We start from the raw sequence: 22,959 nt of genomic DNA, 5'->3' as shown, positions 1-22,959 counted from the left end.
AAGCATATTTTGGCTCTTCCAAAAGGAGTGTCATCTGCCCTATTAAGGACAGAACTCAGCCTTCCATCAATCAGGGCACGCATACATCTAGCTGTATTGAAATCTCAGAAGAAATATCAATTAGCACAAACAGAATCACTTGGCAAACTTAGTTACCTAGTATTAAGTAAGGATAAAATCTGCTCTGATTTCGTTAACTACATCACTTCTCACTATACAATTCCAGATGATCTATTGCGAGCTTTAGGAAATAATAAAGATTTGCATCAATGAGTGTTTAACAGGGGCACCATAATAAGACTATTTGTTAATTGTTCAAACAAGTTCTGCCTCATGGTATAAAAATATAAAGAAGGACCATCTAGGAGCTGCATATCTGGCAAATATTACTGTGTATAAACTTAGATCAGCATTTACAGCTCTGTGGTTTCAGACCATGCCAACAGAATACCTTCTGGGGCGATACTCTAAAACACCTCAGGAACAGTATATCTGTATTTACAAAACTTCTGTGAAAGACCTCTTCTATAATGTTATGGTTTGCCCACTGTATTCAGAACCTAGATGCAAGTTTCTGACTGAAATAACAAATCAATAGTATATGGCTTCTGATATGGATAAGCTAATATTTCTATTATCAGACATTGACCCTACAATTTCTTATAAGGTAGCACTTTTTGCTCTGGCTGCTAATAAAATCAGGGCAAAGGTAATTTCCAGCAGACAGTAAAATGATGTTGTTAACCGGACTATTAGAGCCTGACTATGGAATCACAGGGTTGCTGTATGTAAATAAGATTTTGAATAATTCAGTGTATTCATCTTAGAGTCCTTGATTGCTTTTAACCTGTATGTTGCTGAAACTGAAATTGCAATAGCCAATGGTTTTATGCAATAAATTTTTACTGTATTGTACTTCTTCACCCAAAGGGTGATTAACACATGGAATTCACTGCCATAGGATGATGGCAGATGCAAGCATAACCAGCTTCAAGAGGGGATTGGATAAACTTATGGAGCAGAGGTCCATCAGTGGATGTTAGCCACAGTGTATTGTTGAAGCAATAGAGCAACAGAGGAAAATAAAGAAGGACCATCTAAATAAATAAAGAAGCAATAGAGGAAAATAATAGAATGGGAAGGACAAGAGATCTTTTCAAGAAAATTGGAGAAATTAAGGGTACGTTTCGTGTAAAGATGGCTATGATAAAGGACAAAAGCGGTAGGGACCTAACAGCAGCAGAAGAGATCAGGAAGAGGTGATAAGAATACACAGAAGAAATATACAAGAAGGATCTCAATATCCTTGACAACCATGACAATGAAATCGCTGACCTTGAGCCAAACATTCTGGAGTGTGAAGTCAAATGGGCCTTAGAAAGCATTACTAACAACAAAGCAAGTGGAGATGATGGTATCCCAGTTGAGCTATTCAAAGTCCTATAAGATGATGCTGTTGAAGTGATGCACACATTATGTCAACAAATTTGGAAAACGCAACAGTGGCCACAGGATTGGAAAAGGTCAGTTTATATTCCAATCCCAAAGAAAGAATTGAACATGCCAAGGAATGTTTAAACTATCGCACCATTGCACTCATTTTACATGCCAGCAAGGTAATGTTAAAGATCCTACAAGCTAGGCTTCAACAGTATGTAGATCGGAAACTAACAGAAGTTCAAGCTGGGTTTTGGAGAGGTAGAGGAACTAGAGATCAAATTGCCAACATTCGCTGGATTATGGAGAAAGCATGGGAGTATCAGAAAAATGTCTATTTCTATTTCATTGACTATACTAAAGCCTTTGAATGTGTGGATCACAACAAACTGTGGCACATCTTTCAAGAGATGGGAGTACCAGACCACCTCACATGTCTCCTGAGAAACCTGTATAAGGGTCAAGAAGCAACGGTCAGAAGAGGATATGGAACAAATGATTGGTTAAGAATAGGAAAAGGAGTTCAACAAGGATGTATATTGTCACCCTGCTTATTTAATTAATATGCAGAGTACATCATGCAGAATGCTGGCCTGGATGAAGCAGAAACCAGAATTAAGATTGCTGGGAAAAACATCAACAACCTCAGATATGCATATGATAACACCACTCTAATGGCAGAAAGTAAGGAGGACCTAAAGAACCTCTTGTTGAGGGTGAAAGAGGAGAGCACAAAAGTAGGCTTGAAACTCAACATCAAAAAAACTAAGATCATGGCATCCGGCCCCATCACACCAAGACAAACAGAAGGGGAGGACACGGAAGTAGTGACAGACTTCACATTTCTGGGATCCAAGATCACTGCAGATGGTGACTGTAGCCATGAAATTAAAAGACATTTGCTCCTAGGGAGGACACCTATGGTGAACCTGGGCAGTATAATAAAAAGTAGAGACATCACCCTGCCAACAAAAGTCTGTATAGTCAAAGCGATGGTATTCCCAGTAGTAATGTATGGCGATGAGAGCTGGACCATAAGGAAGGCCGAGCAGATAGATGCTTTTGAGATGTCGTGCTGGAGAAGACTCTTGAGAGTTCCTTAGACTGCAAGAAGATCCAATCAGTCAGTCCTAAGGGAAATCAACCCAGACTGTTCTCTGGAAAGTCAGATGCTGAAGCTGAAGCTCAAATACCTCGGCCACCAAATGAGAAGGGAGCACTCACTGGAGAAGATCCTGATGCTGGGAAAGATAGAAGGCAAAAGAAGAAGGGGACGGCAAAAGATGAGTTGGCTGGACAGCGTTACTGATGTAACAAACACGAATTTGAGCAGACTTTGGAGGATGGTGGAAGACAGGAGAGCCTGGCGTGACTTTGTCCATGGGGTCGCAAAGAGTCAGACTGCTGTGTGACTGAACAACAACAACAAATTGTTGGAACCTGAGAAGGCAATGGCAAACCAAAAAGTTTGCCATGAAAACGTTGTGATGCTATGTCACCCCAGAGCCGAAAACAACTGGTGCTTGCACAGGGGTCTCTCTTTACCTTTATTGTTGGAACTCTCTGTCTGGGGCAGGGATGCTCTGTATTCTGGTGTTTGGGGGGGGGGGCACAGTGGGAGGGCTTCCAGTGTCCTGTCCCCACTGATGGACCTCCTGATGGCGCCTGGTGGGGTTTTTTTTTGGGGGGGGGACACTGTGTGACACAGAGTGTTGGAATGTATGGGCCATTGGCCTGATCCAACATGGCTTCTCTTATGTTATTAAACAATGTTTAGATAGTCACCTTCATGGAAGGAAGTTTATTCTCCACTTAAAGCCACGTTTGCCAAGGAATACAGTTGATACATTCAGTTGCACTCCAGAAAGGGGCCCATGACAACTTAATTAATGCCCCTTGAAAAGCCAACAATCTTCTGCAAGCTTCAGAGTGCTTTTGTTATACACTATGTGTTCTCCAGATAAGAATCAGCCTCCAGGATTCTTCATCTCACAACGCAAATGCCGCCATATATTTGCATGCACTGCCAGTTAAGCACAATATATTCAAACTGACAGTGGATCTCCAGGTTCTCAGGATGAAAAAGGTCTTTCACAACATCTGCTAAGATCCTTCTTTAACGGGCAATGTAACAGATAGATTTTCTGCATGCAGAGTTTATACCCTACCACTGTCCTACAGCCCCTCAAGAGAGACTGTGTTAAGGAAAGTACATAACATGTGAACATAATCTGAGTTTATTTGCTTGGCCATTTTGACGAAAAGCCATCTCAGCAATAAGACACATTGGCCTTTTGGAACAAACAAAATGAACTGAAATCGACTGGTGGACCTCCTGATGGCATCTGTTGTGTTTTTTATTTTTATTTTTTTTGTCACTGTATGAAAGTGTGTTGTACTGGATGGGCCATTGGCAGAGGTCTTTCACATCACCTACTATATGGTCCTTTCAACTGGAGATGCTGAGGGTGAAACCTGGGTAGTGGTAGAGCATCATGCCCAGTGATAGAGAATCATGCCAAGAAACAGTGGAAGAGTATCATGCCAAGCAGATGCTCTACCACTGAATCACAGCCCCCTCCCTGAGATCCTCTTTTCTCCTCTCTTTGTGATGCTCCATTCAGTACTATCCAAAAGTGTCCCACAGGCCAGAAGTCTCCTCCCCTCGGTACCTGTGCACACCCCAGCCTCTTACCAATACAGTGATTCCTTCTGCATCACCTCCTTCAACTTCCGCTGGTCTTCCTCAAGGAGGCTGTGGAAGTTGTACTTTGGACTGAAGTCTGCTGCAGGTGGACTAGTAAACTTGACTTCAAACGCTGAGCTGGGAAAATCAATCTGTAAGAGAAAGGCAAAGAAGAGTGAATTTAAATACATACACATACATACACACAGTCTTACAGGCACCTGAAAGGGCATATGAATACTGAGAATGCCTTCTCTCACATCCTTTTATGAAACTAATCTGAAAGCAGGTCTTGTTCTCTCCCACTTATATTTGAATGTCCTATTATTGATGTGACTGTGGGCCAATTCAGACATCAAAGAAACAGATGCCTATATATTTTATTTGAAATAATCATATACCACTTACCTGACCAACCTTCAAAGTGGTTTCCAATAAAACCATAGATTCAAACAATCTCATACTTAAGTTCTATTTTCTAAATCATTTGGATTTTCATGGCTTTTACAAACACACACATCCCCCCTCCCAAAGTTTCTTCTGTGCCAGGCTTAGCAGGTGTTCAGAGTGCTAATGATGCGGTTTCAAGGAAAAAGATTCAGAAGTGTTTGGGAAAATAAAAAGATTACAAAAATAAAGTTGTTACAAAATCAAGTTAACATCCATTCTCACAGGCCATTCTCTGACTAGAAGTGCCAAAGAGGGAGAGCAATCAGGAAGACAAAGGGTTGACAAAAATGACCAAGGGGGTTTAGGGCCAAGTCATATCCCCAGTGAGCCTAGTCACATTTGTGTTACTTCGGAAGTGATAAGCATTGGGTCTGTGCCAAAACTGCGGTCAGGCTATTTCAACATTCCATTTGCTTAGACTGTGACTCGCTACACCATCAGAAAACTTCCAAAAGAGGGCTGAGTGTTGTGCCAAGCCACAATCTGGAGTGGAACAAGCAGGTTACCCTTCTGGCTGCTGACTCAGTACTCATCCTCATTTGCCCCATAAACCTACATTATGACAGCCTCAAAAGGAAAGTGTGAATCAGCCTCCAATCAGGGACATAGCTTTCTCCAAACTAGCTGCCAAGCGTCTCCATTCAACATTCCCGTGGACAGGACATAAATGTACTACTAATCCTCTTGCCCCATTTCCAACAAGCATGTTTCAAATGCTTTGAGACACTTGGGACAATTAAACATGACCCAGGGGTGGAGGTGGGGGAGAATCCATATATATTTATCTCTGCTCTCATTCATTCATATATTAAGTAGCAGAAGGGTGGGTCTGTTTTTGGAGCATGTGCAAAGTCTCCTTTTTCACTGTAGAGCATCTGCTTGGCATGCAGAGTGCCTCAGGTTCTATTCTCTGCATCTCCAGTTTTAAAGGAATCAAGTAACAGGTGATGTGAAGGATCTCAGCCTGAAATCCTGGAGAGTTGCTGACAGTTTTGAGTGGACAATACTGACTGTGATGGACCAATGGTCAAATTCAATATAAGGCAGCTTCTTGCGTTAGTGTAACTGCAATTGGAAACCCTTAGATACCATGCACTAAGGAGGGATCCTCCTGAGCTTCAGGATCATTGTATATAAGCTGCTATGCTACAGCAGTGACAGATAATACCATATCCCCTTAGATGTTCCCTTTAAGCCATCGCCACCTTGAGCATTGCACCTAAACAGTAGGCTATGAGAATACATACACATGGATCTCCCTATCACATCTAGTTTGGCCTTGACAGGTTCCAAGGGCATAGATGGTCTCCAAGCAACACAGTTACTCCTAAAGTCCTAGATAAATAGTTCAGGCATTAGATTGCATGTTTTTACACCAGTGGGGGAAAAGGGCCTCTAAAGCTAAGCTGATATCTGTATGGAGGAGCAGGAATAACCTGGACATTAGAGCATTCAGGAGTATGCAGAGAGATCAATCAGTGCTGCAGGTCCACAGCCATCAAGAGTGACATCAAGCCTCAAGAGAATCTGTACTTAGTGTGTACTACATAAGGGACAGCAATTGCAAGTGGATTAAAAGGACATTTCCTTTGAATCTTCCAAGAGGAAAACATGGGGGAAATAAGGTCAAGCTTCCTGAACTTCACAACCACACCCCATTTTCAAACAGGAAAAAAACCAAGGTAGGATGGGATGCAAAAGTTCATTAGCAGCAGACCTCATTCGTACAAATACAGCTCACTGCAACAGCAAAGCTTAGGGAATCACCAGCCACAGCTTCTTTTTTTTAAAATTAAAAGCTTGATGGATTTGTAAGTGGCTTTGGAAGAAAATTCAATCATCTGGTTGCATGCCAAAGAAATCAGTACTCTATATGCAGGTCAGAGAACTCCACCAGAATTAGGAAAGAATGACAGGAACTAATTGCAGTTTGGGCTGGGTTGATCTCTTAGAAATAATTCTCCTCCCTGCTCCATGTCAGCAGAGGTTGATGCACATGATAGGACCCAGGGGGAAAGTTTCCCAAATCTAGCCCAGCTAGATTGCTCATTCTTTCTCACAAAGTATCCACTTAAGCAGCATCAGCTTCTACCATTCCTCCTGTCCACACCCTGAGCTTCTAGTTCTGCAGCTGAAACATGACTGGTGTATAGCAGGAGGGAATGAGAAAGAGAGAAAAAACTACTGGAATAAGAAAGAGGCAGATTTAATTTACCTTATATTTTTTCTTTAGATGTATTCATATATACCTACACAGCATTTGTAATAACAATAAAAGAACACATGGGAGTTGAAAATTAGATTTTTACAAATATGTACACATAGGAAGGAACAGTTTAACAAAATGTAGCTCATTAATTTTGAGCTGTAGCCGGCAAGTGTGTGTGGGGGGGGCCGGGGGGGGAGGGGAATAACAGGCGCTTCTACTGTATAACCCCAGAGCAGTAATCAGGACGTTTTGGAGTGCCAGTGCCTAGAAAGACACAGCTGTTTATATTAACAGCAGGAGACTGCGACAGACCAGATAATTATATCAGGGTTCTTCTGTCTGACCTTGTTGCTCACTTTTTCTTTTCATACAGCAGAGAACAACATAAAAATGGAAATCCAGGTACAAACCACTACTTTAGAATCCTGACAAAACCTCTTCCAATCCAAGAGTTCAACAGATTAGTTCCACCTACTTTTTAACATGCTCTGGATAGTCCAGGTTAGCCTGATCTCAAAAGATCTTGGAAGCTAAGCAGGGTCAACCCTTGTTAGTACTTGGATAGGAAACCACAAGGAAGTTCAGGATTTGAGTCCAGTAGCACCTCAGAGACCAGCAAGATCTTCAGGGTATAAGCTTTTGAGAGTCAAAACTCCCTTCATCAGATAGCTCTGACTCAAAAGCTTACATCCTGAAGATCTTGTTCATCTCTAAGGTGCTACTGAACTCCAAAAGTGAACATGTGATCCCTGTTAGTATTGCTGGTATGCAAAGGTGCTATTCCACTGTTCAAACCATTATGTACAGATACTATTGCTTGTGCAAATCTAGATTGGTTTTATATTGGCTGGATAGAATCCTAATCAACATGACCCTGACCACACACAGTGCATATAAAAACTGGAATTCTCATAGACCAGTGCCACAGCCCCAGTTTCCAGGGACAAACAAATAAGAGCCCAAATGTAGTTAGGATAATAAGTGAGTAACTATTTGCACACCATCTAGCCATCCCAATGTGTTTTCATGCTTCCTGCAGGCTCACAGGGAATAGAACCCGAGCAATGAACTCACCTGCAGAATAACACTGTCAGGTTGGTTGAAGTTGGGAGCACTTGATCTGGCACTGGAGGGGACTTGAGTTGCTGGCCACAAACCCAGGAGTTTTCGCCCACAGGTCAGAACCCTGCACACACAAAAAAGTGGAAGGAGACATTAGGGCTGATACAGGGTCCATAGCTAGCTAGGAATAATAGCCAGTGATTTAAAGCAATAGCCTAGAGCAGGGGTGGCCAATGGTAGCTCTCCAGTGGGGTTTTTTTGCCTACTACTCCCATCAGCCCTAACCATTGGCCATGATGGCTGGGGCTGATGGGAGTTGTAGGCAAAAAAACATCTGGAGAGCTACCATTGGCCACCCCTGGCCTAGAGAACCTCAGTCATCAGCATAAACTACTGGGATTCTTTTCTGTTATCCCACTGAGCTCCTCTGCAACAAAGCCACAGTTGGGAAAGAGCAATTTTATTTCTTTATTTAAAATGTTTTTATGCTCCTTTTCTACCTGGTTGTGGTCCCCCAAAGTGGCACACATAATAACATTAAAACATCTGACCTATTACAAATATTTGAAGTTATAAAATAATTCAATAAAAACACATAAACAATATCAGAACTAGGAAGAAGGGGCAGTAGCTGTTACTGGGGGTATGCCAAACAAAGTTTTAAAACAAACATCATAAGGTCTTAGTCCTCACTGACAGAGAGGTAATACAGAATTGCTAGCCAAAGCTATGGAAACTTAATTCATAATTCATAAAACCAAGCACGGAACAAAATTCAAAATCATTGCATTACATTAATCCCACAAAGCTCTCATTCTACAAACTGGAGTTCAAGTCTTGCTTTCATCCCACTCACATGGCCACTCAAAGCCTATCCCAGCTCACTTTTCTGAAAGGGACTATGATTAAGGCTTGTTCCCCAACAGGATACTTCTGTGCTGCTCAGTCATGCCCTTTTCACTATCAAATCAGCTGTGTGGATCTGAAACAGGAGTTCTATACAACACTTAGTCAGGGGGCCCCAATGTAGGGCCTGTGGGTGCCATGACACCCTCTGACATCTTTTCTGGTGCCTGCTAAGTGTTTTTAGAAAGTAGGTGGGGCCAGGGAGGGCTCTCGCCCAGCATAGTTTCTGATTGACTACTGGAGATTTGATTGGCTGTGTAGATTTTTTTGAATATAATAGCATTGTCAAAATGTCCCATTAAAACTAGCTAGCACATCATGGAAATTCCAGACTAAGAGTAGTGTGGAAGCAATCCAGTACAATGTCCTTGCTGTAAAGCAAGTAATAGCCAACAAATTAGAACACCTGCCCAAGTTACTGATCCCATATAGACATCCTGGATAGGTAACGCTGTTTATTCTCTGTGGAGCTCCCTATATTCCTTCAAAGAAGCCACAAAAGCAAGTTTACATACTGCCTAAAGTTGAAAAGAGGTGTGGTAACCCAGCCCAAGGCCTCTGGATTCCGGCGCTGCTTATTTGTCTCTGAAGAGCTCCCAGGAGGTGGGATTGGAACAGCATAGAGAGTGGCTGTCAAAAGAGACTCCCGTGGCAGACGGTTCACTTGAATTGGAAAGCAGATCCTGAAAGAAGTTACAGCAAATTAGTTAGTTCCCTCTACGAGTCAAAGCCTTCTACACAGCAGTTATCCTATTCACCATTCATAAAAATCCAATGAGGCAAATCACTATGATTTTCATTTTCTTGGGGTTGGAAAACCATGCCCAAGGTAAAGTTTTCCAGGTCTAAATGCAATACTTTATATAGCGAACCACTTTGGCTCTTGCTTCCCTTTAGGAATCACATGAAGCTGCCTTATCAGATCATTGATCCATCAAAGCCAGTTTGGTGTAGTGGTTAAGTGTGCGGACTCTTATCTGGGAGAACCAGGTTTGATTCCCCACTCCTCCACTTGCACCTGCTGGAATGGCCTTGGGTCAGCCATAGCTCTGGCAGAGGTTGTCCTTGAAAGGGCAGCTGCTGTGAGAGCCCTCTCCAGCCCCACCCACCTCACAGGGTGTCTGTTGTGAGGGGAGAAGACATAGGAGATTGTAAGCCGCTCTGAGTCTCTGATTCAGGGAGAAGGGTGGGATATAAATCTGCAATTCTTCTTCTTCTTCTGTCTACTCAGACTGGCAGTGGCTCTCTAGGGTCTCAGGCAGGGCTCTCTATGACCAATTTCACACTCAGCTTACCCCACAGTCACGTTCCTCTTCTCTGCGCAGCGTCTGTCGAATTTCCCACTATCTGCATTGGAGTTACAGGAAGTGTTGCAGCTTTCGCGCAGCGAATGGAAACTGCTAAAAACCAGTTTCTGTTCGCTGTGTGAAAGCCACGACACTGCCTGTAACTCCGACGCAGATAGTGGGAAATCTGACAGACGCTGCGCAGAGAAGAGGAACGTGACTGTGGGGTAAGCTGAGTGTGAAATCGGTCATAGAGAGCCCTGCCTGAGACCTTAGAGAGCCACAGCCAGTCTGAGTAGACAGTACTAACTTTGATGGATCAATGATCTGATAAGGCAGCTTCATGTGATTCCTACTTTTTAGCTGTTTTACTGCAAAGGAACTTCAAGAACAGAATGGAGAGAGAAATTTCTGAATTACAAATTATGAAACTTGGAACAAACACCTCCCCAGTACTGAACAGGGATATTGGTTTTTTATCTCATTACAGATGCTAAACCCACTCTCAGTGAGTATAGCTATACATCCACAGTATTCCAATGTGTTTCTCTTTTAGAATTGTGTATCAGAATAATTATTTGTATTGACATACTCAAAATAGGGATATTGACTGTGTATCTCATTACATATGCTTTACCCATTTTCACTATATTTTATTGTATTCCTTTTTCCTAAGGCAAACTAGAATTATGTTTACATGTTAAAAAGTAAATTAGGTGGACAAGAACATCACTATCCAATGCATTTCTCTTTTAGCTGTATTGACACGCTCAAACAGGGACTTTGGTTGCTTATCCCATTACATATATTGAACCCATCTCCCATTGTCACTGACAATCTCACATTTTGACATACTACTGTTTTGTTGCTTTCGCATGCTCATGCTACTCAGATCAAAGGTTTGCTCAATTTGTTAATTTTACTGCATACTGCTGTTTTGTTGCTTTCGCATGCTCGTGCTACTCATGCAAAGGTTTGCTCAATTTGTTAATTTTATCTGCATACTGCTGTTTTGTTGCTTTCGCATGCTCGTGCTACTCGTGCAAAGGTTTGCTCAATTTGTTAATTTTACTATTCTGTCATTGTACCATTTTACATTCTAAACCAGATAATTTTACTTCACTGTCATTGGTTCTTAAATCTGTACCATGTTGCATTTTGGGCCACTGCCTACCAGCTATGTATAGCTCTGCTTAGCTATGTATGGCTTTGTTCACTGTGCTGGATTCCTCGTCTGATGAAGTGTGCTTAAGAGCACATGAAAGCTTACATTCTTTAAGAAAAGGAAAGGTCCCCTGTGCAAGCACCAGTCGTTTCTGACTCGGGGTGATGTTGCTTTCACAACGTTTTCACGGCAGACTTTTTTACGGGGCCATTGCCTTCCCCAGCTTTTTACACTTTCCCCAGCTTTTACACTGGGTACTCATTTTACCGACCTCGGAAAGATGGAAGGCTGAGTCAACCATGGACCGGCTACCTGAATCCAGCTTCCGCCGGAATCGAACTCAGGTCACGAGCAGAGAGTTCAGACCACAGTACTGCTGCTTTACCACTCTGCACCATGGGGAGGCTACGTTCCTTAAAGACTAATACGTTTCAGAAGCTTTTGATTAGTTGAAGCATTAAATGCTAAATTCCGTTGTGCAGGTGCAGCAAAGACAAGTGGCCAAGTGGCATCTACCAGGGGAACCCAAGAAACCCTGCCATAATGAAACTGCTATGGTCAATAGGCTTTGGAGAGGGGGGTAAGGCAGCCACACAATCCCATACCTCGCTCTGTCAAAATCCCGCAAGCTTGAACTGCAAGGGGAACTGTGATGCTCCTCATCACCATGAACAATCTTCAAGGACTGCCACTCTCTAAAAATGTCAGCTCCACTTTAACTGCCTTTTGCAGATTTTATTTCCTGCCAGCCCCACAGCATCATCCAGCCACCTAAAACACTGCTCCCCATGTGCAAGCACACAGACACATATCCAGTGCTTGCCTCTGCCATGTGTAAAGCCAGCACTGAACCTTACCCCTGCATCCCTCACTTCAATTCAGACTGTTACATAAGGCAGCACTTGCATGCAGGGTGCCTGGGGAGCATGCTTGCATTTCGGCATCACCTCTTATGTAATCCCCACCCCATGTGTAAGTGAGCACATTTGGTGAGTCAACCAGCAGCTTTCTACAGGTGCCTGTGCCCATGGGCACCTTCTCTGAGTTGCCAGCAGGTCAGCTCAGCTCAGGGAGGTGGGGCCAAAGAGATTCTGCCTGTCACACATGAACAGCCAGCCATCTTTCCAGCAGCCCAGACTGCAGAGGTAGAAGCTCAATGTGCTCTGGCTGGATGAGGAGGTGGCGGCAGGCAGCACAGTCTGGTCCAGCACCTTAGCCAAGGTAAGCAGGCAAGCCCCAAAGGGCCTGGCTGTGCAGATCTTGTGGTCAAACCAGCTCTCCTTGCCCATTACAGTTACCAATTCCAGATGGACAATCACTGGAGATCTGTGGGAAGACCCTAGGGAGGGCCTGTGTTTGGGGAAGGGAGGGACCTCAGCAGTGGGGTATAATACCCTAATATAGGCCCTTCCAGTCCATATTCATACTGTTCCCCCCCCCCAGTTGCTCATCAGACAGATAAGAGCCCTGGATGGGACAGTCTTGGCCCCCGTGCCTTATGTTTGACATGTCTGCTCTATAGTCTCAGGCAGAGGTCTTGCACTTTACCTACTCCCAGATCCTTTAACTGGAGATGCCTGGGACCTCCTGCATGCCAAGCAGATGTTGTCATTTCCAATGTGAGTAGTATGTTTCTGCAAACTCTATGTTCCTCACCTACCCCAGGTCCCTCCTGGTATTCTGTCTCTAGAAGCTCTCAAAAACCTTCAAGCCCAATAATAATGAGTGCAAAAAAAAGTGACGGTAATATAGCAAGAAATAAGAGGAAATTGATGGTGATGTGGTCCAGATTCCCCACTGTAACTGTGAGTACAGTAATGATAATTAACTGCCTAGGAGCTATTCTATCAGAAATCCTTCTCTCTCTCTCTCTCTCTCTCTCTCTCTCTCACCTTCCGTTCCAGCCCAGTCCTCCTCAGCAATTGCTCTCATCCTATATTGTACATTTATGAGTTTCATTCCCATCATTACAAAACAGCAGCAGAAGAAAAAAGAGCAAACTAACAGTGCAGGAAACTGTCCCCCCCACTACTATCATACTGTTATTCTATAAGACATACTATAGTTAAAGCAAATAGATTTCTGGAAAAAGGTTCAGAAAGTAGCAACAGCCAAAGCAAAATAGGTCATGCTGAAAAACTATCACTGCTCTGACTTTCAGCATCTCATCTGAACTCCTGCTGCATGGCAATGGAAGGGGGGGCAGAAATCCCACAGCAGTGACACACAAGCATTTGGCTCAAATCCCTCTTGGACAGGGAAAAGAAGTGGGTTTGTCCTCCACATGCTGCGGGAAAAAGAACACAAGAGGGACTTCCCTTTCTCAGGCACCGAGATACAGAAGAGAAAAATTACTCAGAAGGACTATTACTCAGAAGGAAGCAATCAGGGAAGCACCAGTGCCAGCCTGTAGAAACAAAACTGGGGATCACATTTTTCCAGAACTACAGACTATGTTATGGTACAAATTTCTCTTCCTACACATTTTGCAATTATTATGGGTCCTTAAGAGTTTCTAATTAGGGCACTGTCTGTAAGGGAGTAGAACACATGCCAAATAAAACAGCTGAGCAGCTGCTTCATTATGCAGTCCCTGAAATAAAATGCTACTGTCTTCCTTTACTGAAAGATACTGACTTGGTCAAGATCATTCTATTCACTCCATGGCAGAAGAAAGGACTAAAGCTAGAGTGGTTCCAGTTCAAAATCTGGCTAGTAAAATTCACTGGCTTTGAATTTGTAAAATGAGACATATCAAAGCTGTTTTAGAAGTTACACCTTCCCCACCCCAACTGAAACTTTTCCTCAGATACCTAACCGAGTAACTCAGTAGTGAGCATAGTTACACAGTGGCAAGGAAAATGATATTCCACACATACTCAGCATTTTTTTAAAAAAAACTTCACATGATCCACAGGTGAACTGTAGCATCAAACTCAGACTTTGGTAGGGTTGCCAGCCTCCAGGTGGAACCTGGAGTTTTCTTGAAATTTCACTTTATTTCCAGATTACAGAGATCCATTCTCTTGGAGAAAAAAGCAAGTTCAGAGGGCAGACTCTGTGTATATCATGCTGTCTTTAAGAAATTTAAGTCACAGAATAACATCATAGATCCACTGAGTTTTCTCTTTTCCCCACATTCTCACAGCACCACCCCAAACCTCCAGGAATTTCCCAAGCCAGAGTTGGCAACCCTTAGCATTAGAGCTAAAGTTCATTGAGTCCCAATTCAAACAAACCCAGCCAGTAAGACTCCATTTGCAAAACTGCCGCATTTCCAAAATTTCCATCCAGGGTGTTCCCATCTGGATGTGAGAGAGGGAGGCAGAACACTAACCTTGAACAAGGGGTTGTCCCTTTCCTTAAACCTCCTCCTTAACAGGAAGTGCCACCAGCTGGCCTCTCTGCCAATCCTGTAGCAGTAACAGAGCTGAAGAATGTGCCAGTTCGAGAGAGTCTCATACCCACGGAGAGATTGCCCAAGGTGCGTTTTCAAATCTCTCATGACTGAATGCCCTTTTCACAGATAAGCAAAGGACCTGTGGAAGCAGCTACATGGTGGATGCATTCAGGCTGTCCCAGTCTGAAGTATGATCCATCTTGACTCGCAGAACAAAAAACACTCACACCAAAAGAAGTTTAGGCCACAATCTCCATGTTGCTTTGCTGTGTCTCTCTTGACGTTGACTCCTCTGACAACTTCTAAAATTATCCCATTCCCATCCCTCTTTCTGTTGGCCTAGTAAAAATGCCAAGTGTCATTGAAGCTCCAGAGAGGACAGCAGGGCTATTTTTGGATCAGGTTCCCTTCCCCCTCTCTTCAGCAGCTACACAGAACACAACAGCAAGCGCAGGGCTAAGAGAGGAGAACTAGCCCTCACTCATGCTTTGGAATCCAATAACCATCGGAAGTTATTGTGTCAAGTTCTCAGATTCAGACTTCTGCCTGTCCAGACATGGAAGGCATACTTTGTGGAGCCATAAAAGCTATTCGAACCAAGTGACAGTTTACATAGCAAATCAGGCTCAACTTCAAGATATACAAGTCAAGTCAGAATTCCTTCAACTTAACTTGTTTTCTGGCAGCCACAAATAACTTACTCTCCAAGTACTGCAGAATTTGATGTGAATCAGGACCGTGGTGCTGTACTCCATGAAGCTCCTGCTTTACCCCACCCCATGCCATTTTCCAGATCCAAGGCCCTTTGCAGGGCTGCAAATGCATGGGACGAACAGCATCTTATTGGACCATTTCAGCTTGGAAAAACAATCTGGGGGGTGGGTGAGACTGGAGTGACTAATTAAAATACTGTTATGTTGTTTGGCTATTTTCCACCACTTGTCTCTCAAAATCCTTCTACTGCTTTGCTGCAGTCTGGTATGATGTTTTTAGAAGAGTTTACAAAGAGCCTTTGGATATGTGTGAACACAAAGAACATTTTGTATGTCCTGGCCACACTGGCACCATTTTCCTTACCTCAACTCCAGCTCTCCATCATAGGTTTGCTTGTTTTTTAATGGAAATAGCTAGATCCGTATAGGGTAATAACACTGTACCAATTGATTGCAACAAGGTACTGGTTTACAACTTTTTTTTTTTTAGTGCTGCTTTCTTTGCAGAACTGTAAGGGGGAACACAAATAGTTTCCATATGGTCCCTTATCATACTTTTAAATAAAATTAAAGTTGAGAATTAGTATATTGTTATAACTATACAAGATCTAGCAATTTCTGATTTTGTTTTGTTTTTTAAAAATCCTGGGGGGAAAGGCCCTCCTGTCAAGGAGACCAAAGGCAAGGAAAATACAGGAAAAATTTCTGTGGGTGCTTCATTACCATTGGGGATGCCTCTGTATTTGCATCAGCAGCCACAACTACAAAGCAAATTGTCTGGTCGCCACTCCTCAAAAAGGATATTATAGCATTGGAGAAAGTCCAGAAAAGGGCAACTAGAATGATTAAAGGGCTGGAACACTTTCCCCATGCAGACAGGTTGAAACGCTTGGGACTCTTTAGCTTGGAGAAACGTCGACTGCGGGGTGACATGATAGAGGTTTACAAGATAATGCATGGGATGGAGAAAGTAGAGAAAGAAGTACTTTTCTCCCTTTCTCACAATACAAGAACTCATGGGCATTCGATGAAATTGCTGAACAGACAGCTTAAAATGGATAAAAGGAAGTACTTCTTCACCCAAAGGGTGATTAACATGTGGAATTCACTGCCACAGGAGGTGGTGGCGGCCACAAGCATAGCCACCTTCAAGAGGGGTTTAGATAAAAATATGGAGCAGAGGTCCATTAGTGGCTATTAGCCACAGTGTGTGTGTGTGTATATATATATATATATAAAATTTTTGCCACTGTGTGACACAGAGTGTTAGACTGGATGGGCCATTGGCCTGATCTAACATGGCTTCTCTTATGTTCTTATGTCTCAGTATTAAAGCAGCCCAGACTGCATATCTGCAGTTGACATGAATAAGGCAGCCATGGCTGAGATGCCATAGCAAAGTTTCCTTTTGCGTTTACAGATATTTTTATTTTCCAAACACTACTGACTTGTTGTATAGAACAGTAGTGAATTTTTCTGCTGAAGTATCTGCATAGCTGTCTCCAATACATATGATAGTTCTGCTCCTCAGACCAACACCTACTAGTTATTCCATTCTGTAAGGTAGTTGGGATGGTCACAGCTAGCAGTAGTGTTTTCTTTTGTTTTTCAGTGGCTGCTCCTGTTTTATCAAAGGTGTATGGCAGGTGTCCACTTTGCCAAGATTCTGCTAATGCAATGCAGAATTATTCAGGAGGGCTTTTGACCCCACAACATTTAAATATATAGGTTTGTTAATTTTTATAAATGTTTAACTGCATACTGTTTTTATCACTAACCCACCTTGAGTCTGTTTTCAGAGAAAGGGAGGCTAAAAATGTGCTGAAACAAACACATGTAAAAACAACTCCTTTAGGTTATATGTATTTATTAGTAATAAGACCCATTGTAGCGAGAAATACAACGGGCACTAGAAATTTGCTATGGGTGAGTTCCATAGCCTTGGGGGGGTGGGGCTGGGGACAGAAGAGAAAGATAGAAGGAGGCAAGGTTTGTTGAAAAGGCAGCTGTTGGGAAGGCAAATGGAGAAAGTGGAGAAATGTGGGGTAGGTTATCAGAGAAGGGGGTATCTTGAGAAAAAAGGGATGGGGCAAAAGAGATGGGGTTATAAGAACATAAAAGAAGCCATGTTGGATCAGGCCAATGGTCCATCCAGTCCAACATTCTGTGTCACACAGTGGCCAAATACACACACACACACACACTGTGGCTAATAGCCACTGATGGACTTCTGCTCCATATTTTTATCTAACCCCCTCTTGAAGCTGTCTATGCTTGTAGCCGCCACAACCTCCTGTGGCAGTGAATTCCACATGTTAATCACCCTTTGGGTGAAGAAGTACTTCCTTTTATCCGTTTTAACCTGACTGCTCAGCAATTTCATCGAATGCCCACGAGTTCTTGTATTGTGAGAAAGGGAGAAAAGTACTTCTTTCTCTACTTTCTCCATCCTGTGCATTATCTTGTAAACCTCTATCATGGCACTCCGCAGTCGACGTTTCTCCAAGCTAAAGAGCCCCAAGCGTTTTAACCTTTCTTCATAGGGAAAGTGTTCCAACCCTTTAATCATTCTAGTTGCCCTTTTCTGCACTTTTTCTAATGCTATAATATCCTTTTTGAGGTGTGGTGACCAGAATTGCACACAGTATTCCAAATAAGACCACACCATCGATTTATACAGGGGCATTATGATACTGGCTGATTTGTTTTCCATTCCCTTCCTAATAATTCCCAGCATGGCATTGGCCTTTTTTATTGCAATCGCACACGGTCTTGACATTTTCAGTGAGTTATCTACCACGACCCCAAGATCTCTCTCTTGGTCAGTCTCTGCCAGTTCACACCCCATCAACTTGTATTTGTAGCTGGGATTCTTGGCCCCAATGTGCATTACTTTGCACGGCCACATTGAACCTCATCTGCCACATTGATGCCCACTCACAACAGATCCCTTTGGAGTGCCTCACAATCCTCTCTGGTTCTCACCACCCTGAACAATTTAGTGTCATCTTCAAACTTGGCCACTTCACTGCTCACTCCCAACTCCAAATCATTTATGAACAAGTTAAAGAGCATGGGACCCAGTACTGAGCCCTGCGGCACCCCGCTGCTTACCGTCCTCCACTGTGAAGACTGCCCATTTATACTCACTCTCTGCTTCCTATTAATTATCCAGTTTTTGATTCACAAGAGGACCTGTCCTTTTACTCCATGACTCTCGAGCTTTCTAAGGAGCCTTTGATGAGGAACTTTATCAAAAGCTTTCTGGAAGTCAAGGTAAACAACATCTATTGGGTCTCCTTTGTCCACGTTTGTTCACCTCCTCAAAGAAATGCAACAGGTTAGTGAGGCAAGATCTTCCCTTACAGAACCCATGCTGAGTCTTCCTCAATAACCCGTGTTCATCAATGTGCCTACTCATTCTGTCCTTGATAATGCTTTCTAGCTATCACCTCTGTGTATTTATTTACTTACAAGATTTTTATGCCACCTTTCCACCCTATCAGGGCTACCAAGGCAGCTATAAGAAGTGCATACACAGTCACATGTGATGTATGCACACGTCTATGTGCATGCAATGGAGATCCAAAGACCATAAACAGCTTCCTGTTATGTGTGCAGAAGGCAAAACTGAAACCAGTATGAAGGGCACACATTGTGTACAAGCTTTTCTCCTATATATACACAGAATTATACAAATCAGAGTTGGAAGGGATTTCCAGGGTCATCTAGTCCAGCCCCTTGTACAACACAGGAAATTTACAAATACCTTCCCCACACACACATACACCCCCAGTGACCCCTGCTCCATGCCCAGAAGATGGCAAAAAAGCAACAACTCCAGGATCTCTGGTCAAACTGGCCTGGAGAAAATTGCTGACTGATCCCAAACTGGCAACCAGCATTTCCCTGGGCATATATGAAAGGGCCATGAGAACTAAGCACTGACGCAACCCTTCCTGTCCTCCCTCTCATGATCTGCCTAAGTTCACAGAATCAACATTGCTGTCAGATGGTCATCTACCATCTGTTTAAAAACCTTCAAAGAAGGAGAGCCCACCACCTCCGGAGGAAGCCTGTTTCACTGAGGAACCGTTTTGTCGACCTTCTGGGCCAACAAATAACATCTCTGCACCATCCTTTACATGACAGCCCTTCAAGTACTTGAAGATAGTGATCATATCACCTCTCAGTCATCTCTTCTCCAGGCTAAACATACCCAGCTCCTTCAACCTTTCCGCATAGGACTTGGTATCTAGGCCCCTCACCATTTTCATTGCCCTCCTCTGGACACACTCCAGCTTGTCTATATCCTTCTTAAATTGTGGTGTCCAAAGCTGAACACAATTCTCCAGAGCAGGAGTGTCAAACATGCAGCCCGAGGGCCTAATCAGGCCCCCAGAGGGCTCCTATCGGGCCCCAAGCAACTGGCTGTTATCTGCTTCTGTCTCCTTCTCTCTTGCCTCTTTCTGCATCACAGCTTGCTTTGCCAAGCTTGCTCAATTGCACAGCTGCTAGAGCAAAGCCTCTGTTTTCTCCATTGGTGAGGTTCCTCCCTTGGGGAGGAAGGAGGGAGGAATAGTTTGCTTTGCCAGACAGCAGAGTTATCGAGTCAAGTCTCTCTTCCTTCTATCGGCTGAGGCTCTTCCCTCACCTGATCCCCTGGGGAAGGAAGGAAAGAGCCTGAGCTTCCTTTGCCCAGTTTCCTGGATCGCATGAAAGATCGCATGAAAGCACCTTTAAGACCAACGACTGCTAATGTTTTAAGCATGTTTTATTTTAAGTTTTTAAAAAATCTTTGGTTTGTCTGTGTCCTTTATAAAGTTTGTAACTCCGCTGCCTGGTATTACATTTTATGACACACACAGCCTGACCTGACAAAGTCTCACTGAGTCAGATCTGGCCTTCTGAGTTCAATACCCTTGCTTTAGGGAGGTCTAATCAGAGCACAGTAAAATGATACCATCACTTCGCATGATCTGGACATTTATACTTCTGTTGATACAAGTCCAAAATTGAACATCACACTGCTGACTCATGTTCAGTGTATGGTCCACTAAGACCCCTAGAACCTTTCCGTACATACTACTGCTGAGACGAGTTTTCCCCATCCTCTAATTATGCATTTGATTTTCCCTACTTAATTGGAGAGCTTTATGTTTATCCCTGTTAAAATCCATTTGTTTTAGCCCAGTTTTCCAATATTATATTAATTTGGCAAACTTATGTGGGAAGTGGTATTTTCACATTATATCATATGGGAGAGGACATCATTTAGAGCAAGTCAGGAAGTTTAAAGAACGAGCAGTTAGTACTGAACCCCAGTTCAGAAGGAACCTGTGACCAAAAGGAAGCCCAAACATTAAAAGGACTCATCAGTTTATGGGAAAACATCCCACTGAGAGCTAGTACTTTGAAAGAGTTTTGAAAGAGAAGACTACCACATTTTACATTTATTGGGATATGTTTTTCTGACTACACTGACTACACACAGCTAGGAAGCATTAATTTCCCTTTGTGATCACATCCAACTTTGTTCTCTGTGGAATACTGAGTGGGGGATTTTTTTTCTTTTTTATGACCCTTCTACACCCATTAAAACTGAACTGTGTGCCTTTACAGGTCCTCTCCCACCTCCTCTTTGCCAACATGATATACCAGATTCCATTTCTCAAGCCATTTCTTCACTCTCTTTATATCTACTCCACCACAGATAAGAGACATAAATGGAAAGACGCCTTACTGCTGGTCCCAGATGATAAGATGGAAAAGGTACTTGTATACATGAGCTTTTCTGGTTTGCAGAGGGCTGCATAGCTCCTTTCCACCATGGCTGAGGGAGCAGGAGAGGTAGAAATCTTCATAGCTGTATAAAAGGAAAAAAAGGCAAAACCAGAAAATTCTTCTATTACACAACATGGGGAAGAAGAGGGGGGGGGGGTGTTTGATCTCAGAGAGACTGAAGGAAGGGGCTGAAAGCAGCCTGCTGTCATTCTTAGTGGCAGCCACACAGCAAAGAGGAAGAACATGAAAGGGATACTTTGACTTGATTTATTTCATACTCAGCAGCTGATTCACTGGTGAGAAAGTGTTTTAATCCCAAGCAGCAGCCCAACCCGATTTCCCCCAAGGGGAATAACTGAATGACAGACAATCCCCAGATGGCCTTGGTCTGGCCTACATACACAAGTCTTGTTAGGCACTTAGGGGTACCCTGACTCGGTGGATGGACCCAGCAATAAAACCTTTTGTCCCCAGATGCCTTATAAGACCTTTCATCTGGACTGGGGGGAGGGGGGTTGGAAATAGAATAAGGAAGCATTGGTTTAGCATCTGGATCATAACTGAAACTTTGTCTCCTAAACAGAAATCCAGTAATTTCCAGCTCAGACTGCTGATTAAGGGAGAAGACTGGAAGAGACTAGTTGTCCCACACTGACAGATTAAGTATGAGATCTTCCCTTAGGCTGTTCACTTTTGGGAGAAGCTTTTCCTGCTTCCTTCCCAGCCAGCTGGATCGACATATGCCACTTAGAATACCATCACATGGGGCTCTGTCAGAAGGGCCAGCCATGTGACAGGTGCCAAGCGATGATGCAGAGAGGGCTACAGGGCAACAAAGGTCAGGCCAGGCCTGGATTTCCCAGGCTCATGTTTTGTTTAGAGTCACTCACTCACTGGAATACATTAAGGATGGAACAAAGGCAAGAGGTTCCTGGAGGGTGGCAGTTAATGTTACCATAACCTCCCTACTCCCTCCCACCCCCCTCACATGTTCCTGCTGCTGGGGATGTGGATTACCAATGGGCACCTCCCAGACATTGCCTCCCTGCCTTTAGTGAAACACAAACACACAACCAAAGGCTGTGGACAAAGGAATATCCCCGCCCTGCCCAGACTCCTCATTGTCCCTACATCCATTAAGTGATTTCACTCCGCCAACAGTCATTGATTGAAAGAGCATAAGCCCAGGCTGAGAAGCAGCCATCTGTCACTGTCTATGGGGCTGAGCCAGGAAGGCAGAGTGCCGAGACCAATGGACTCTCCTAGTGCATTCCAGCGAATTTGAACAACATTGGGGGTGGGGGGCAGAATGCTGCTTATCCAGATCAGCCACTCCTAGCCTTCCCCTGGTCCCATTCCTCATGAGGAATTCTTCCTTTACAATATTAAGTCTTTGCTACTTTCCTGATTTTTAATTCTGCATTAGAGGGGGAAGTGTGTGACTATGGGTGGTTTGTGAAATTTTTTTGCTCTCTCCCATAATATAAGGCCTCAGGGACACCCAATGAAGTTAGAGGGTGATAGATTCAGTAAAATATTTATTTCCGTACCACTAGTTCTGATGCTTGTGAGAAAATTCAGCTGTTGCTGCTGTTCTTTGCTTCCAAGTTTCCCTTCCCAATTTCCCTACCTAAATAAGATTTAATAGCTAACATTTCAGGTATGCCATGCTGTATACTGTAAGATCTCCAAACCCAGTACAGGCCCACATTGAAGAAGAAGACTATAGATTTATATCCCACTTCTCTCTGAATCAGAGTCTCAGAGCGGTTTACAATCTCCTTTATCTTTTTTCCCCACAACAGACACCCTGTGAGGTGGGTGGAGCTGAAAGAGCTCTCATAGAAGCTGCCCTTTTCAG

At 43.4% G+C, this 22,959-nt stretch overlaps 1 protein-coding gene across 3 annotated transcripts in view; it reads right to left on the bottom strand.

Annotated features, from left to right (window-relative positions):
• PIK3C2B (phosphatidylinositol-4-phosphate 3-kinase catalytic subunit type 2 beta) overlaps nt 1-22,959 on the bottom strand; it is a 515,998-nt gene that overhangs the window by 411,399 nt on the left and 81,640 nt on the right. For all 3 annotated transcript variants that reach the window (XR_009555057.1, XM_060231371.1, XM_060231372.1), the window contains 4 exons: nt 21,058-21,180; nt 9,266-9,433; nt 7,857-7,968; nt 4,133-4,275 (listed from right to left, as the gene is read on the bottom strand). Coding sequence is in view for 2 of the 3 variants with exons in the window: in XM_060231371.1 (XP_060087354.1) it covers nt 4,133-4,275; nt 7,857-7,968; nt 9,266-9,433; nt 21,058-21,180 (546 nt within the window). In the remaining variant the exon portion in view is untranslated. The remainder of the gene's footprint in view (nt 1-4,132; nt 4,276-7,856; nt 7,969-9,265; nt 9,434-21,057; nt 21,181-22,959) is intronic.

The sequence above is a fragment of the Heteronotia binoei genome, chromosome 2 (assembly GCF_032191835.1).
Source record: "Heteronotia binoei isolate CCM8104 ecotype False Entrance Well chromosome 2, APGP_CSIRO_Hbin_v1, whole genome shotgun sequence".
Taxonomy (NCBI): domain Eukaryota; kingdom Metazoa; phylum Chordata; class Lepidosauria; order Squamata; family Gekkonidae; genus Heteronotia; species Heteronotia binoei.
This window is presented reverse-complemented; position numbering and strand designations above follow the sequence as displayed.